At 45.3% G+C, this 19,027-nt stretch overlaps 1 protein-coding gene across 2 annotated transcripts in view; it reads right to left on the reverse strand.

Annotated features, from left to right (window-relative positions):
- Positions 1-19,027, reverse strand: part of SETBP1 (SET binding protein 1) — a 274,005-nt gene that overhangs the window by 84,648 nt on the left and 170,330 nt on the right. For both annotated transcript variants that reach the window (XM_028748202.2, XM_077936514.1), the window contains one exon: positions 7,923-11,394. In XM_028748202.2, coding sequence (XP_028604035.2) covers positions 7,923-11,394 — 3,472 coding nt within the window. The remainder of the gene's footprint in view (positions 1-7,922; positions 11,395-19,027) is intronic.

A 19,027-nucleotide genomic window follows, 5' to 3' on the forward strand; every position in this document is an offset into this window, starting at 1 on the left:
GCAGGTGATAATTTACCCTTTTATTGGGGATGGAGAACAAAACTTTCCCTGTTGTAGGCTTTCCTAACAGATCAGCAGTACAGGTGAGAGGTAGGTTCAAGCCCAGCCTACAGATAAGGCAAAGTGAGGTGCTTGTCTCAAGCAATAGAAGCCCAAGAGGCAGTGCTCTGCCATCAGCAGAGAAGCATCACCAACTTCCGGTGATATTTTATAAGTCTTGCCAAAATTTCACAAGATCACGCAGAGCGCATGAGATCTCGTGAGACTTTGGAGGGATCTTGCAAGATCTCACCGGAAGTCGATGCACCACAGGTACTTTGTGGGCGCTGACAGGCAACACAAGTTAAGAGAGGCACAGTGCCAGCGGCAGTATGACATGTTCCCATTCCGCCATCCCGCTCCTGGGTAGGTTCACCTGTATATGTGAACTGAATCGAATCTCTTGCCCATCCCTACCTGAGAGGCTAGCCTGTTGCCTCCACTGGATCTGTCTGCCATGTCACACTGATGTCAACACCGTGTTCCGTGTCACTGTTATCACACAGCAGGTTTTAGACTGCTCACCTAGAGGAAAACAGCTCTCTTCACTCATTGCCAACCCACACCTCTGCCTCCAAACTGTATTGCCCTTTCTAGCACTGCCTCGCTGATGGTGACCTGGACTTTTGCAATTAGCATTAATTCATGTGCGAGGAAGTCCAGATTTGTTGCTGCTGGAAAGAAAAAGGGAGGTGACAGAGAAGGTAGAGGAACAAGACAGCTGTAATGTGGAGTTCATAATGCTTTTCAGCATAATGCTGAAGCAGAGTTAGGCGGGACCCAAAGAGCCTCCATAATCACAGTGAAACAATCCCCGACAGTGAAGCTCCCTTAGTGTTGAGAAGCTCTATGCATGTACATTGACCCCAAAACAACAACAACAAACCTATGGTTACGTGAAACATCCTCAATAAACACAAGACGTAACCGGCTGTACTTTTGAATAAATGAGGTATACTATTCATTGTATTAAATTGTCAACTTCAACGGAAGTCTCATAGAGTTCAGCGAAAAAAGCAGAAGACCCAGTGGATCAGTTCATTCCCTAGTCAGTTCATGCATAAGGTCCATACATGTAAAAGTATCTATTCCAGTGTTTCCCAACCTTGGGCCTCCAGCTGTTTTTGGACTACAACTCCCATCATCCCTAGCTAGCAAGACCAGTGGTCAGGGATGATGGGAATTGTAGTTCAAAAACAGCTGGAGGCCCAAGGTTGGGAAACACTGATCTATTCCACCTGTCTGTTCAAAGAGTCCAATAATCCACATGAAGGGTTGTTTCAGTTTCACAGAATCCTTTCACAGAGTCTAAGACAAGGATTTCTGGAATATTAGCCTTGTTTCACCATCCTAGGCTTTATCAGTAGAACAGGCTCATATATAATATCACAGGATCTTATAGCACAGTAGTGATGAATTGTTGTTGTTTAGTCGTTTAGTCGTGTCCGACTCTTCGTGACCCCATGGACCAGAGCACGCCAGGCACTCCTGTCTTCCACCGCCTCCCGCAGTTTGGTCAGGCTCATATTTGTAGCTTCGAGAACACTATCCAACCATCTCATCCTCTGTCGTCCCCTTCTCCTTGTGCCCTCCATCTTTCCCAACATCAGGGTCTTTTCCAGGGAGTCTTCTCTTCTCATGAGGTGGCCAAAGTATTGGAGCCTCAACTTCACGATCTGTCCTTCCAGTGAGCACTCAGGTCTGATTTCCTTAAGAATGGATGCGTTTGATCTTCTTGCAGTCCATGGGACTCTCAAGAGTCTCCTCCAGCACCATAATTCAAAAGCATCAATTCTTCGGCGATCAGCCTTCTTTATGGTCCAGCTCTCACTTCCATGAATAGTATATCTTATTTATATAGTATATCTTATTTATTCAAAAGTACAGCCAGTTACGTCTTGTGTGTTTATTGTGTACATTGATACCTGCATAAGACCCCTTGCCACCTGAGGTCTAGAGGATGGCAACATGAGAATGGGCCTTTTCTGCACTGGCTCCCTGTTTATGGAACGCTCTCCCCAGGGAGGTTCGCCTGGTTCCTTCCTTGTATATCTTTAGATGCCAGGCAAAAATGTTCCTCTTCAACTAGGCATTTGGCTGATTAATAGTCTACAGCCTCTGGTGTTTTGGGGTGGAGGGTATTGTTTTGTTGTTTCTGTTTTAACCATTCATTTGTGCTTTTGTCTTGTTAACTTTTTGAATTATGGTGCTGGAGAAGACTCTTGAGAGTCCCATGGACTGCAAGAAGATCAAACGCATCCATTCTTAAGGAAATCAGCTCTGAGTGCTCACTGGAAGGACAGATCATGAAGCTGAGGCTCCAGTACTTTGGCCACCTCATGAGAAGAGAAGACTCCCTGGAGAAGACACTGATGCTGGGAAAGATGGAGGGCACAAGGAGAAGGGGGCGACAGAGGACGAGATGGTTGGATAGTGTTTTCGAGGTTACCAGCATGAGTTTGACCAAACTGCGGGAAGTAGTGGAGGACAGAGGTGCCTGGCGTGCTCTGGTCCATGGGGTCACGAAAAGTCGGACACGACTAAACGACTAAACAACAACAACTTGTTAACTGCTCTGGGATCTTTTGATGAAGGGCAGTATATTAATAATAATAATAATAATAATAATAATAATAATAATAATAATAATGTGGGGTGTTCATATGTGAGGGAATGGCTCTTGATGCGCGTACACGTGATGCGTAAACCAGGAGTTCCTGCTGCGTAATGTGTGAAACCATCCCAACTACAGGCAATTCAAGTGAAGAAACACTGGTGGCAATTCTTGTTTAAAGACAAGGGTCTGAAGAAAATGTTGCGCCGTGGCCTCATACAATCATAAGCAGACAATCACAGAGTTTAATGAGCGCTCTTGGCTCCTGGTTTTCCTGGCAGAGCTCGTTTTAGTTTTAATATATTTTTCTTTTCCTCTTTGTATAGTACAAAGTATGGCTCTGGTTAGCTAAATGCTGATGACTTTTCCATCCAAATAATACTTTTGACAAAGAACAAACCAAGCTCATAATCTGCAGCTTGATGGATTAGATCATGGAGAGCCCCACATTTTTGCAGACATGAAAATAAACACAGAGTTTTTTTGTGTTGTTTTTTTTAAAGAAGAAGCTGGAACAGCAAACCCAGTCTAGTTAGAACTCAAGCAAAGATGACTTTATTTTCCATTCATGAGTAACTGTTGTGTTTTTACATCCTCTGAAAAATCTTTGCGATTTTACTGGTTCCCTTACTTTCAGAGACTCTCTCCTTTAAGGCACAATACTTGCACACATTCTTCACAGACCGTTAAGTGACGTTTTTGAGAGGTGACCATTTTCTCTGAATATTCGTCCACGAAGGGGGACGTGTGATTTGCTACGTTGTGGAGATGACAGAGAACTGAGGTAATAAATGCCAAATGTCACCACATGGAGGAGCATTGGGAAGGCATTTTCATTGTTAATAAACAATGAGGGAAAGTCGCCTAATGGTAGATTTGTCATGTCATTTGATTTTGATTTTTGTGTAAGAATTCGGCTGGGGGTTTCGCTAAACTATTTTCCTTCACCACGAGAAACTGGGAGGTGACGGAACAGGTCCTGGCCAACTGACCCTGTATTATCAATTAGTTTCATAGATGTGGTTTGTTCCTTATAAGTTCAAAGTACATCAATCCTGGATCCTGAATTGGTTTAAATAAGCCTGTAAAAAAAAGACTGAAACCTTCCTTCTATATATTTTGCAGGGAAAAGGCTGACATCCAAACACACACCTAGTAATCATAATTATTTTGTACTCGGAGAACTGTTTCCAAGTACATGCAAACGTGTGAATAGGCTTTAAGGGATAGAAATCTTGGCCTAGAAACATCACGGTGACCCGTGAAGGCCAAATAGGATTATTTCAAGACAGGAAGAGGATTTTACTCTTTCATTTCTATTTGTCTCTTGATAACTGAGACCAGGACAACTGATATCTGCTCTGGTGCCTGGACCAGCACTTGACATGCAGCCGTTGCTAGGCAACCGCAACAGAGGCTCCCCTTTTCTCTCTGGCCTAGCAAAAAGGGCTAGGCCTGAATGAGGCACTGGCGGAAAATCTAGTTAGGAGGGAGAACTGGTGAACAGTCTGGACCACATCCGCACATAGGTGTCTGCAGCATATGGTATCTTGCTAATAATTCAGAAGCATGGCCCCATTCATCGGTTGCAATTCCCCCCCAATGCTTCCAACTTCCATGTTTTCATCTTGTATAGGTTTTTCTCCCTCTCCAATAACACTAGAAGTCTTGGACATCCAAGGGAGTTGAATGTCCAGCCTAGGACCCATGTACCTACGGGACCGCCTCTCCTGGTATGCCCCGTGGAGGACCTTAAGGTCCACAAATAACAGCACTTTGGAGGTCCCGAGCCTCAAGGAGGTTAGGCTGGCCTCAACCAGAGCCAGGGCTTTTTCGGCCGTGGCCCCGATCTGGTGGAACACTCTGTCACAAGAGAGTAGGGTCCTGCGAGATTTGACATCTTTCTGCAGGGAATGCAAGACAGAGCTGTTCCGCCTGGCCTTTGGTTTGAACTCGGTCTGACCCTTATGTTTCCCTCCCCTTATGGTCTTTATTTATCAGCTACTTTAAAATTAGCTGTATTTTAAATTGCATTTTAACCTGTATTTAAAATTGTGTCATCGTCCCCCTCTCTTTCCCCCCTTTACTGTGATTTTATTGGTGTTAGCCGCCCTGAGCCCGGCTCTGGCCGGGGAGGGCAGGGTATAAAAAGGTACAGGGACCCCTGACCATTAGGTCCAGTCGTGACCAAGTCTGGGGTTGCGGCGCTCATCTCGCTTTATTGGCTGAGGGAGCCGGCGTACAGCTTCTGGGTCATGCGGCCAGCATGACTAAGCCGCTTCTGGCGAACCAGAGCAGCGCACGGAAACGCCGTTTACCTTCCCACCAGAGCGGTACCTATTTATCTACTTGCACTTTTTGGGGTGCTTTCGAACTGCTAGGTTGGCAGGAGCAGGGACCGAGCAACGGGAGCTCACCCCATCGCGGGGATTCGAACCGCCGACCTTCTGATCGGCAAGTCCTAGGCTCTGTGGTTTAACCCACAGCGCCACCCGCGTTGGAAGATTTAGGACAGATAAAAGACAATACTTCTTCATGCAGAGGACAGTCAAACTATAGAACTCATTCAGTCTCTGGACCAGGGTGTCTTTAAAAGAGGATTAGACTAATTCATGGAGGAAAGGGCTATTAATGGCTACTAGCCAACATGGCTATGCTCTGCCCTCACAATTGGCAGCATAAATGCTTCCGAATATCGTTTTCTGGAAACTACGGGCGGGGAGAGGGGTCTTGTGCTCATGTTCGGATCACTGGTTTCCCTTCCCTCAGGCATTAGGTTGGCCACTATGAGAGCAGAATGATGGAGTAGATGGGCCATTGGCCTGATCCAGCACACTCTTCTTATGTTCTTATGCTGGATGAGGGCAAAGGCCCATCTAGTCCAGCATCTTGCTTTCGTAGTGGCCAGCTCCATGCATATGGGAAGCCTGCAAGCAGATCCTGAGTACAACAGCGTTCTCCCCACTTGCAGTTCCTCACAACTAGGATTTAGGGGCATACTGTTATGTATTGAAGTTCTCACCCTGGGCCAGCAGGGGGGTAATGTAGATAGTTATGCAAATGAAGGATCGAAAGTGATGTTCAGTGATTGGATAGTTTGTATGCAAATGAAGGATCAAAAGTGACGTTCAGTGATTGGATAGTTTGTATGCAAATGAAGGATCGAAAGTGACGTTCAGTGACTGGATAGTTTTAGAAAGTTGCTACAGTTACATTGTTCTGGAGCTCTATATAAGCAGGCTGACTGAGCTCCTCAGTTCAGTTCTGTTCTGGCCTTTGAATAAACAAAAGCTGTTTGAAGAATCGCTGTGTCATCTGATATGTTCGCCCACAACTTAACACATACTGTCTCCTATAGTGGAGATAGAGAATATGGCCATTGCATTAGGGGTGTGCGATGCAAGCTCTGTTCAAAGTCTTTTCTCAGAAGCGGTGGGAATTTAAAGGCTCCCAAAACCGAAGGGAATCACATAAGTTTCAGCTCAAGACAAAAACACATTTCCCTGTAACCCAACAATAATAGTAATAAGAGATTACTTGCAACTTAAGTGATCTTAGGGTCACAGCATGAGTCACGGCACTTCAAAGAGGTCTGGAGTTTCGCTTGGCCGCCACAAGGCTTCTTGGAGGTGGCCAATAAAAAGGTCTCCCCAAGTTGAACAATTTGGGCAGCCAGTAAAGAAACCACCACACAACTACTCCCAAACACTTAGCCCAGCCTACCTCAATTACATGAACTGGCTCCTTAAACCTTCACTTTTAAGGTAATTTGCCTGACAAAACACACGAAACCAGGCATCCCAAGCCTTAGACCAGGGATGGGGAACTTGTAAGCATATACTGACCAACTTTTTGTGTTTTCTTGACCGCTAGGGTTATGCAGGGAATTAAGAAAACATCTTTCCATAATCGTTACATGGTGCTCTCTGATTTAAAACTTTTACATGTTTTTAATTATATATACATATTGTTGGAAACTGCTTTGTTATGAGACAGCAATGAATAAACATTTTTATGAATAAATAGTGATAAATAAATGGTGACATCTGTTATCTCTTTACCCACAAACCTTTTTTACGTGAGAGCAGTGGCTCTGTCAGGGCTGGGCTTCGGGGACCAAGCGCAGGGCCAGAAAGCTTGGGGAGGCAGTGACTACCAGAGAACAGAGTTGGGACAGAGTGATGGTCTGAAACAAAGATGGCGTCAGCCCCTGACACGGGCTGCTATTGGCTTCCAACATGTTCTATTTTTTTCTTTTTGCATTTTGTTGGGTGTGTGCACTACACAACATTGCCCTTTCCCCAGAGTGCCCCTGGAGTCATTGTTGCATTCTGGGGAAAGGAAGATGGCGGGTGAGACTGGCTGTGTAATCCGAGTTCTAAACTGCACAGAGCTTCACGCTCACACGTAGAGGAGGTCTTCTTTTCAGATCATGGTCCTCCTCAGACTGGAGGGTGAAAGCACTTAGTATGCTCATCCCCTCTCTATCTGCTTGAATGTTTTACATGCAAACAGAACAACCAACAGGGGGACTGGAGAAGACACATAGGGAACTATCCTGACTTGCCTGGACCTGCCTCCAGAATCACAGATTGATTTATGAAGCTGCAGATGAAGCTGTCTTAAACTGAGTCATCTAGCTCTTGACTGCCTACTCTTGACTGCCAGTTCTCCGAGGTTTCAGGTAGAGGGCCTTTCCCTGCACCTGTCACCTGGAAATGCCAGGTATTGAACCCAGGGATTTCTGCATGTAGAGCATGTGTACTACTACCAAGCAATGCCAAAATATCATTCTTGTTTAGCTGTACATGGACTTCTGCACTAAAACAGTCTCTTAGAGTGAGCTCACTATGCTATTTAAGAGTACCCTGCCCACTGGAGAATTGTCATGTTCAAGCCTTCAACCTGGACTCTCCATCAGATGGCCAACACCAACTGCCAATTGGTTCCTCCGCTCCCAAAACTGCCTCCTGCAGTGACTGTTTCACATGGGCATCATTTTGCTTCATTTTATAGCAACAGCAATAACACCATCCAAAGAGAGTAGGTACCAGCTTATAATCTTCTTCCCTTCGCTCCTTCTGTGAAGTGTCTAGATAGCTCTAAACCATTATTTTAAATAATCAACCACCTTGAGTGCATTGACAGAACAGCAGGATACAAATGCCATAAATAAACATCAAATAACAGGCATCAAAACACCCAGCTGCAAGGAAAACAAACACATAAAAAATGGCACTGAGAGAAACATGTGTTTTCAGATTCCTACCTGAAGCTGTCAATGAGTCATAGCAGCTCCTGTCCTTCCTGCTTGTTCTGAAGGTCTGAAGGTCCTTCTCCCTGTATGTTTCGAACCCTTCGAAACTCCTCCTTTTGCTCCCATCATTGTCCCGCTTTTCGCTCAAGGAATTCATCTCGCCAAAGACGTCCAGGGACTCAGACCGTGCGCTGCTGTCAGTGTTCCCAGAATACCTCTTCATGCAAGAGTCCATGGGATCATTGCTTGAGTTACTTTTATCCTTGCTCTGCACCCACTGTTGGGTGTCAGAGAGAGACAACGTAGACAAGGTATCCACTTCGAAGTTGCTCTTGGAAACCTTGTGCCCACTGGTTTCACAATGCTGGTGCTTCTGTTTCTCCTTATGCTTGCTCTTCTCCGTCAGCAAGGAGAGCTCTTTGTCCGAGACGTTTAATCTGTCACTGACCGAATGGCTGGTGAAGCCAGTGGACTTGCTTGCGAAGAGACTGCTCAGGTCATCGTGAGCCCCCAATATCCGCTCGTCCTTGTGTTTGTGCTTATGTTTGTGTTTCCTTTTGTGAAGTCGGCCACTGGGTATGCTTGTCCCTGCGGCCTTTGGAGAGGTCAGTGAAGAATGCACATCCCCAAGGCCGATCCCTACCGGTGTCTGCAGGTGGACCCCATGCTTCACTTTATGCTTGGCAGTATTGGGCATCTTCATGTGAGAGCTTGCGTGGAACTGGGGAGGAGGCACGGTGGGCCTCATGAACGGAGAAGCTGCTCCGAGTGTGTGAGACAAGTACAAAGGAGCAGGATACTGACTGTAGTAGCCAAGGTTCATCATAGGCATTGATGTGTAAGGCATTCCATAGGGTGCATAGTAACTCCCACTGGGAATAGGGTAACCAAACCCTTGTAAGAAAGGCACCTTCGTCATGGTGTCATTGGTTTTGGCAGGTCTACCACGCTTCTTCTTAGACTTCATGTCGGACGTCCTGCGAAGATACAGCAAAGGGTCATACTGGATATATGGCATAGGGTAATAGTGATCAAAGTTAATCCTGAAAATGCTGGGATACGGATTCTCGTGGTAAAATGTGTAGCTACGGTGAGAAATCCTGAACACTTGGAACTTGCTGATGAGCTCTTCCAGGTCTGCAAGGAACTGGAGGTCATCTCTGTTCTGCAGGTTCTTCCTCTTCCTCTTGTGCTTTGGTTTCTTCATAGTCTCATGAGCGAGAAAGTTATCAACGATGAGATGCTTCTGCCGGTGACTGTGCCTGTTCTTAGTGCTGGTGTCAGACTGAATGACCTCTGGATTGTCCAGGCTGCAGAAGTCAAATGAGTATCTTCTGCGAGATTCCGAAGTCTTCTCCGCTTGGTCGGACGTACTGTTGTTGTCGGTACCGATCCCACTGTCACTCGGTATGGTTTCCTCGCTGTGGGATTCGCTCACCGGAGACAGCGTGACCTCCTTCAGGGAACCTATATCGCAAAGGTGGGAAGGAGAATTCGCCATGAGCCTGGGTGGGGACAGCTTCCAAGTCCCGCTGTGTATTCCCTTCTGAGTTTTTGTGGGAAGAGCGCTGATGGGCTGTAGATTTGGCATAGTCTTTAACTCTGAAAAATTCATTTCAGTGCTGGCAGGGCTAAGGCTGCCGTTAGAGCCCACTAGCTGCGTCGAGAGCGGATGGACGGCTGCTGGTGATGATGATGCCACAAGTGACTGCAAGGTAGAAGGCACTGCTGGGTTTTCTGGCTGGCTGGATACGGGCCTCAAATGTTTCATGGCTGTCTTCGGGTCTTCCAGTGGGGGCTGCAGCTCGGATCTCGGCTTTCTCCCCCTTTTCTTACCAATGTAGATAGTCCCCTTCTTGCTCACGTTTATTTGCTTCCCTAGTCTCGCATCGATGGTGGGAGCCCCTGTGTTGGCTGGCGGCTGCGTTTTCATCTTCAGAGCCATGCTACTCGAGCAAGACAAGATCTGGCTCAAAAGGTTTTTCCTCTTGAGACTCTTCATTTTGTTAATGGTCTTGATGGTCTTCTTATCAAGAACACCAAGCTTGCCAACTTTCTTGTGAAACTTCAGCTCGCTGATGGTGTTTGTATCTTCCCCGGGGGCCATCTGAGCTAACTTCACCAAGTTCCTCCTCCTCTTCCTCTTCTTCGTGCCAGGAAATTCCCGACTGATGGGGCTGACTGGGCTGGTGGACGTTCCTTCATGGATGGTTTCAACAGTGAGCAAAGGCTGTTTTTTGGGTCGCCCCCTCTTCTTCTTGATGGGAGTAATCACAGTAAGACTGTCTGTATTGGTATACAGAGGACTGGATGGTGTTATGGGATAAGCTGAAGGAGGTTCTACCATCAGTTTCTCAGGGAGGCCTAGAGAAGGTTCCCGGAGCACATTTTTAGGTTTGCTACATGTCCACCTTCGCTTTGCTGCAAACTTCGGGTGCTGAACCTCCGGTTGCTTGCAAGGTGTCGGGGCATCGTGTGTAACGGAGGCAGATGTCACGTGTGTACCTGAAGCAGGCGTCACAACTGCAGACTTTCTGAGCCTGGTGGCATTGGTCGCGGGAGATTTGCTGACTATCTCATTGCTTTCCACTGGTAACAAAGGAGGGTCGCTTTCCATCGCTTTCCCTTGCTTTGTAACTCGCAGGTCTTTCTTGCACACCTCTGCCTGTGCGTTAGTCATGCTGGCTACATCACTGCCCACAGGATGCCCGGGAGGAGAGGTTTTCTCTGGGACACTCTTGTCGACAACGGCTTTTGCAGACTGCCGTTTCTTCCTTTTGTGACCAGGTGTCTCCACTACTGGAGTCTTGATTGGAATAGTAATCCGTACGTGACTCGAATCGTTTTCAGAAGTGTTGGCAGAATGTGGGCTTTGCCTAGGGGGTGATGGCTTAGTTGAGCTGGATTCCTTCTTCCCTTCCATGTTGTCGTGGGTTTTGGCTTCAAATGACTTCTGAGGATTTTTCACCCATTCTATGTCTGCATTTTGGATGGTTTGGTTGATCAAGTCTTTCTTACTGGATTTCTTCTTTGTGCTGCCAGTGGGCTGGTTGAGGGCTTCTACCTGTCCCTCTCCCTCTTGACTCACTAGGGGCGAAAAACCATTGCAATCAGACAGTTTGTTTGGCTGGGAAGATGCGCTGAGACTATTAGACCCTGGGACTGCACTGATTGCTGCAAGGTCTTTATTATTACCGTTTGACAACTGAGCCCAGCTGCTGCTGGCGTTAGATTTCTTCACTTGGGACTTGCTGAAAGATACCGTGGGCTCCGAACCAGGGATCTTGGTGGCTTCTCGGTGTGGCTCTGGGGCAATGAAGCAGGCTTGAGGAGCTGGCCCAGATTCAGAGCTCACCGACCAGTCGAGATGATGCTGGTTGTTGCTTTTTTGCTGGTGCCGCGATTTTAAGGTGTCACTGGTGAAGTCTTGCTGGAGAACGGGATCATAGTGCACAGCAGAATGCTTTGGCAGTCTGTCATAAACCTGGGAATGAGAAAAAGTGAAAAGAAGAGGAAAAAAAAGTTAGGGCTTCTGATCCCTGAAAAGAATTTGCCAGAATGGGTTTTTGTTTTCTTGCAAAATGAAAACAAAGCAAACAAACAAACCCACAATATAATAAATATTCTTATACTAAATATATGTATTTTAGGAAATAAGCAACTTGTGGGTCTTTGGACTGCAATAAATACAGTGGTACCTTAGAAGTCGAACGGAATCTGCTCCAGAAGTCCGTTTGACTTCCAAAACGTTTGGGAACCAAGGTGCAGCTTCCGATTGGCTGCAGCAAACTCTTGCAGCCAATCGGAAGCTGTGGAAGTCACATCGGACGTTCGGGTTCCAAAGAACGTTCGAAAACCGCAACAAATACTTCCGGTTTTCAATCATTTGGGAGCCAAAAGGTTCAACTCCCAAGGTGTTTGAAAACCAAGGTGCAACTGTAATTGTTTGTTCTGTTTGTAAAAAGGGGCTATGTACAGAATAGAACAACCTGGGACCAGTGAACTTAAAACAGCACCCTTTTATTCTTTACGCCCCTGTCTATGCACTGGAAGAACACATTTCCATGGTGAGAGATCTATGACTATACTTTCTACGGTGAAAGAAATGGAAGGACCTTTATACTGAGTATCACAAGAATTCATGCTCCAAATTGGAAAAAAAGAGTTCGGCACAAATCCAAAGCTTGCTGTCACATTCTCTTGACACAGCAGATCCATTAAAAAACAAAACAAACCCCTGAAATATCCTGGCTCCCATTCACCTTTCTTTTCCTAATTCCATTCCCCCCCCCCCATTATTTCAGAAGACTTTACAAGAGCTAGCATAGCATTTTCTCATTTAAAAGTAGCATTTTAGAAAAAAGAGATGCTATAGACCAGGAATGGGCAGGAGGTAGACTGGAATCTGGTCTCGGTTGGCAAGGATTTCCGATTCCCAATTGCCTAACAATAAACACAACAAAATGACCAACCCCAACACCCTGAAACTGTATTATTGAAATTAAAAAAGCTTTCAGGAAGGACACCAGGAGTGAAAGGGTTGAGTTTAATCCTGGTGCTCAAAAACAAATTTACGGGCTCAGAAATGCTCATGTTAGTCACTTTACACCTGGCAGCAACTAGCAGATTTCAGTATTCTAGTAAAAAGGAACAAGCAAAGGTATATCCTGCAAGCCTGACATGTGTCCACCACCCCAGCTACAAAGAAATGAAATGACAGCAGGGCACAGTGGTTAGAGCAAGCTCTCCCAGTCCATTCAGATGTGTTGGTCTACTGCTCCTGTCAACCAGATTGGAGGTTAGATTTCGAGTTACCACCATTCCGGTCAAGTTGCTCTGAATTTCAGGTTCTGCCTACAGAATCCAGGTTCCTGCTTTCTACCCCGATACCGTAAGATTCTCTTAGTTTCCTCCTACTTGTCAAGGCTGATCATTTGGGGGCGAGCGCATGTGCGGGAGGACAGGGATCTTTCCGCGTGCTTGACTGCTGCATGGTAACCACAGATCCTGTGGCTCAGAGCAGGTTGAGTTTCATTAGCTGCAACTGATACGTGTAGACTGTTTACTCAGAATAACTGGCACAGCCAGCTGAAATTAATGCACTCAGAGCGCATTTTGCTCCCAGTGTCTCCATCTGGCTCTCCGCCTGATCCTGTTGCTCCTAATGTTTTGGCTTCTCTTTGCCCCGCTGGGTGAACTGCACTGTCAAAAGGCAGGGAGGAGAACAAACACAAAAGCAACAGCCGACATGCCAAAGTAATGAGAGAGAGAGAAAGAGAGAGAGACTTTAAAGCAACCACCACCAGCAGATTGGGTAAGACAGGCTAGATGGCAGTCAGTGATTTGCAGTATAGCGCCCAGTGGCTAAGAGCCTCTTCAACGTTTAAGAAGTGGCAAAAAGCTCCGTTCATATGTTGTGAGTGCTGTCATGTCTTCAGTCCAACATATGAACCGATTGCTTACAGACACGGACTTTGTTTGGATAAATATATTGATATTTGGAATGAGTTTCTACTGAATAGGATAGGTTATTAATAATCATATGCATATTAGCATATACCTACATCTATATCTTAGGGACGCAGCTGGCGCTGTGGGTTAGACCACAGAGCCTAGGACTTGCCGATCAGAAGATTGGTGGTTCGAATCCCCGGGATGGGGTGAGCTACCATTGCTCGGTCCCTGCTCCTGCCAACCTAGCAGTTCGAAAGCATGTCAAAGTGCAAGTAGATAAATAGGTACCACTCCTGCAGGAAGGTAAACGGCGTTTCCATGCGCTGCTCTGGTTCACCAGAAGCGGCTTAGTCATGCTGGCCACATGACCTGGAAGCTGTATGCCAGCTCCCTTGGCCAATAAAGCGAGATGAGCGCCACAACCCCAGAGTCGGCCACGACTAGACCTAATGGTCAGGGGTCCCTTTACCTTTTTATATCTATATCTATCATCTATCTATCATCTATCTATCTATCATCTATCATCTATCATCTATCATCTATCATCTATCATCTATCTATCTATCTATCTATCTATCTATCATCTATCTATATCTATCTATATCTATCTATCTATCATCTATCTATCTATCTATATCTATCTATCATCTATCATCTATCATCTATCATCTATCTATCTATCTATCTATCTATCTATCTATCTATCTATCATCTATCTATCTATCTATATCTATCTATCTATCTATCAATCATCTATCTATCATCTATCTATATCTATCTATCATCTATCTATCTATCATCTATCTATCGCTATATATATTCTGAGGCCCTCCTTCATGTGCCTCCTACACGAGAAAGGGGCCTTCTCTGCAGTGGCTCCCCATCTGGGGAATGCTCTCCCCAGGGAAGTTCGCCTGGCACCTTCATTATATACCTTTGGACGCCATGCAAAAACGTTCCTTTTTAGCCAGGCCTTTGGTTGATCTGATTTACATCCTATGCCCTTAAAAAAAAAAATAAATTTTTTTGGGGGGGGGACTATTGGGTTGCTACTGCTGCTGTTGTTGTTATGTATTTTGTGGTTTTGTATCTTGATTTTATTCTGTGAACTGCCCTGAGTCCCCCTGGGTACAGGGCAGTATATAAATTTAATCAATCAATCAATCAATCAATCTCACATTTTTCTTCGTTTTCCCCTTTTCACTTTATTTTGGAAAAAAAAACACTTTGAAATTCTTCTACTACTACTACTAATAATAATAATAGCGGCAAAAAGCTTGTACTGACTAAGGTGCAGTAAATCACTTGTGAGGTGAATGGATCAGCAATAAGGCATTCCTGTTAAAACAACTGCCACGACCGCTGCATATTGGTCCAACATGTTGAACTGAATTTTACACTGAGGGCAGTGTTTAAGTGACTGGATCAATGGCTGCTGTTATAATTCTGTCACTTGTAGCAAAAGGATCAGTTTTTGGGTGTGTGGGAGCTACGGGTATCCCAGTATGTATTGGAGTGGGGGGTGGGAATCTGCCCAAACTAGATCTGCTGATAGTTTGCAGGCCTGGCATGGAGGGCTTGCTCAATCCACGGTTTCCCACTCCAAACGTAATAGCAAACAATGGTTTGATGAAACCAGGAAGTAACCTATTAATTGCTGTGCACGAAAGAAAAGGAAGACATGTTGTGCCCACAGGCTCATTCTCCAGTCCATGAGTTGGAGAGTCATCTGAATTCAGGCATTATCAACTTGTGCTTTCCTCAGAGTTTCTTGTATGTATTGGCTACACCGAATCCTTCAAATTGTCTCGAAATTTCACTTTAGAGTACAGCTCTAGTAATATCCAGAAACAACCTACAAATGCTATCACTCTTAACATTCTAAAATCCTCAATGTCCTTTCCAAGCAGGAATCTCCAAAAGTGACTCTTTAGGCAAAACCCAACGTTGCCACCAATGGCAGGGCAAGATGGACTATACTATCAACATATCACTTATATTCAAGGATGAATGAGAGAAATTGAGTGAGATACGCATTTGGTCACCATCTTTGTGGGCCAAGGGTCTGAGAAAAATGCTGCTTCTAGAATGTTTGATTGGGATGAATGAATGAATAAGTTCTTAGCCTTGGCTGACACCTCCCTGCCTAAGAAATTATCTTCTCTATTTATCGACAACACGCCTCAAACTTTATGCAGACAGTCTAATCACCCTCTATTCAAACCCTTCTCTAATATTCAAGCACACCAACAGCTGTGACACGGAGGTGATATAACAGCCAAAGCGAGGTTACTCTGTAATCTAGAGATCAAGCACGCAGGGAAGAGATCATAAAACAAGTTCTACATGTTGTTTTTCGAGGGAGAAGGAAGATCAGCTCCTAACCTGCCCGTAACCCCTCTCCCTAATGCCTAAGATCCACCTTCTCAGAGAGGCATCAGTTAGATTGTTTGACAGGAAGCTGGCTCACAAATCAAAGTTAATACAGTGCAGGAGGGACACGGGTGGCGCTGTGGGTTAAACCACGGAGCCTAGGACTTGCGAATCGGAAGGTCAGCAGTTCGAATCCCCACGACGGGGTGAGCTCCCGTTGCTCGGTCCCTGCTCCTGCCAACCTAGCAGTTCAAAAGCACGTCAAAGTGCAAGTAGATAAATAGGTACCGCTCCGGCGGGAAGGTAAGCGGTGTTTCCGTGAGCTGCTGTGGTTCGCCAGAAGTGGCTTAGTCATGCTGGCCACATGACCCGGAAGCTGTACGCCGGCTCCCTCGGCCAATAAAGCAAGATGAGCGCCGCAACCCCAGAGTCAGTCATGACTGGACCTAATGGTCAGGGGTCCCTTTACCTTTACCTCAGGTTAAGAACTTAATTCGTTCTGGAGGTCTGTTCTTAACCTGAAGTGTCTGTAACCCGAGGTACCACTGTACCTTGATGCCCTCTCATTTAAAACATTGGGAGATCCATCTGCAAAACACACACACACACCACAGTTCCTCAAATGTAATTCTCTATTAAGAAGCTTTATCTGGATAGATAAGCAGCTGGTTCCCATGTCACTAATTGCTGTCTGCTGTGATTTTAAAACATCTGCACCATTGTGCTCATCATTTTCATATTCTAATCACTCTGAATCTTGTGAGGAGCGGGGAAAATAAAATAAAATAAAAAGACATATCACTGATTGTTTCCCTGGGTTCATTAGTACACAGCCTCCTCGCAGAAAGCATTAAAGGGCAAACCGAGCCTTGATTGGCTGCCAGTTCATTTCTGGGCCAAATTCAAGGTGTTCTCGTTAGTATTTAAAGCCCTAAATATTTGAGAGACAACCTCTTTTGGAAAATGCCAGTACCCAAGACTGTCTAAGAAGTGTTGGCAAATGGAGTTGGCACCAAATTTCCACCTAGAATGAAAACTGAAGTGGATATGGGATGGTGATTAGGGAAAATATCTGCTTTTTTTTTTTTTTAAGGGAATTTCAGTAAGATTACACAAATGCTTCGTGTGAAGCTGAAGTATACCTCTTAGACCATCTCTAACTCTACAAGATGCTTTCTTGGCTCCAAAACCTCAGACCCTTTTACTGGAGAAGTTGGAGAATTACACTGGTCCTGAAAGACCTACATTGGTTCCCAGTACGTTTCTGAGCACAATTCAAAGTGATGGTCCTGACCTTTAAAGCCCTAAACGGCCTTGGTCCAGTATATCTGAAGGAGCGTCTCCACCCCCATTGTTCTGCCTAGACACTGAGGTCCAGCACCGAGGGCCTTCTGGCGGTTCCCTCACTACACCAAACTGAAGCTACAGGGAACCAGGCAGAGGTCCTTCTCGGTAGTGGCACCTGCCCTGTGGAACGCCCTCCCATCAGATGTCAAGGAGATGAGTAACTATGTAACCTTTAGAAGACCTCTGAAGGCAACCTTGTATAGGGAAGCCTTTTAATGTAATATGTTTCATTATGCTTTTATCTATGTTGGGGCAACCCAATCAGATGGGTGGGATACAAATCATAAAATTGTTGTAATTGTTGTTGTTGTTAATTCTGGGTCCCTACATGTAGACTATGAGCTTTAAATAAGCTACGCGTCCTTAGGGCAAGTTACACACACATCTTTAGTTAAAAGAACTTCCTATTTGTGTTGATTTTGGGGAGCTGGGAAGAGCTATAGCTTCAAGTTTCGTTCTATATTTAGTCCTGAACTGCTTGGTTCGCTTTTTAGCCAAATACTAATGAAATATTGCTGTAAAGCTGGCGGGTCCTCCCTCCCTCCACCCCCAACTTTGTCCATCTCTAGGGATGTTTTTTTCAACAACAGCCTAGCTATCTTCAGAGGGCAGTATTAGGAGGAACAGACTCTGGGAAAATCCGGAACAATAGAATTCTTCTGTCAACTTGAACAAAGGGCCCGTCACTGCTGACATAACAAATCCATTTAAATATTGTGCCTGAGCGCAACACAGTTTGGCGGTTCGGTTTTTAGGCAGCTGTGTGAGAACAATCAGACCTTAAGTACAGTACAACAGCCCTACTTACAAAAACTTGACCCCTCCCACACCAAGCGGATAACCCTTCTTTGAACAATGCGGCAGTGTCAAGCCGCTTTAAATGGGCTTCAAGTACTGCTTAGAAATGCCAAGGTTTTGCCACTGTAGGCAAAGAGGTTGTGACGACTTTCAGAGGGATTGCTTCTGTGCATCTACTATTTCATGCAAAGCAACTCCACCTTTGAAAACGTCCCCATTCCCTGACAAAGAACGGGTATTATTAACACAGTGTGGCTGGGAAGGCTGCCCTTTCCAGAAAGGGGATGCCATCTAACTTTCAAGGGCTTTAAGCATCAACACATCACAGGATGCAGGAACACTAGAGGAATCCCATGAGATATGCCTCTACTGATCAAGTGACCTTCGCAGATGTCCAAGCCAGGTTAGAAACTCAGACATACATCTAGGCACCAAATGGCCCCTTAAACCAGGGTTATTGTCGCCAAAATGGTATATGTAGTTAGTGGCATAGCAAGGCCAGGTGGTACCCGGAAAATTTCTTGTCTCCCCCTCCCGTTGAATTTTTGTTTTGTTTTTGCCTGCAAAAATGGTTTGACTTTATTTCATATTTTCTTACAAAGGAATGTGGATTCTGGGCCTCTGATAACAAGCAGGCGACTGTGGACTTAAATCTACAGGATGGATTGTGTTATGGCTTGTGTTATTTTATTTATAACAGGCATGTCCCAAGAGACTGCGATCTACTCCCACCATTAATTGACCAATGTTGTTGAGATTTTTTTGCTGAGATCGCCACAGAGTCTATTTTGTTACCCCCCTCAGAGGTAACACCCGGGGCGAACCGTCCCCACCTTGTAGTTGCCATTTAGGGGAGCAGATGGTTCGGAAGTCATATTATTCTTTTTTTTGTACCTGGTATTCATTCTGATTGTGCAGACAAAATATCACAGACAGAATTCTATAAGGTGTGTTGTTAGTATGTAAAAGCAGGCAAAATCCAAGGAATCCCAGGCATGAACCGCGCGATTACTGTTCTCATGCTGAAGCAAAGTTCTTAACCCGAGGTACTATTTCTGGGTTAGTGGAGTCTGTAACCTGAAGCGTATATAACATGAAGCATCTGTAACCCAAGGCACCACTGTAATAATAAATTATTATTATTA

This window comes from Podarcis muralis, chromosome 11 (genome assembly GCF_964188315.1).
Source record: "Podarcis muralis chromosome 11, rPodMur119.hap1.1, whole genome shotgun sequence".
Taxonomy (NCBI): domain Eukaryota; kingdom Metazoa; phylum Chordata; class Lepidosauria; order Squamata; family Lacertidae; genus Podarcis; species Podarcis muralis.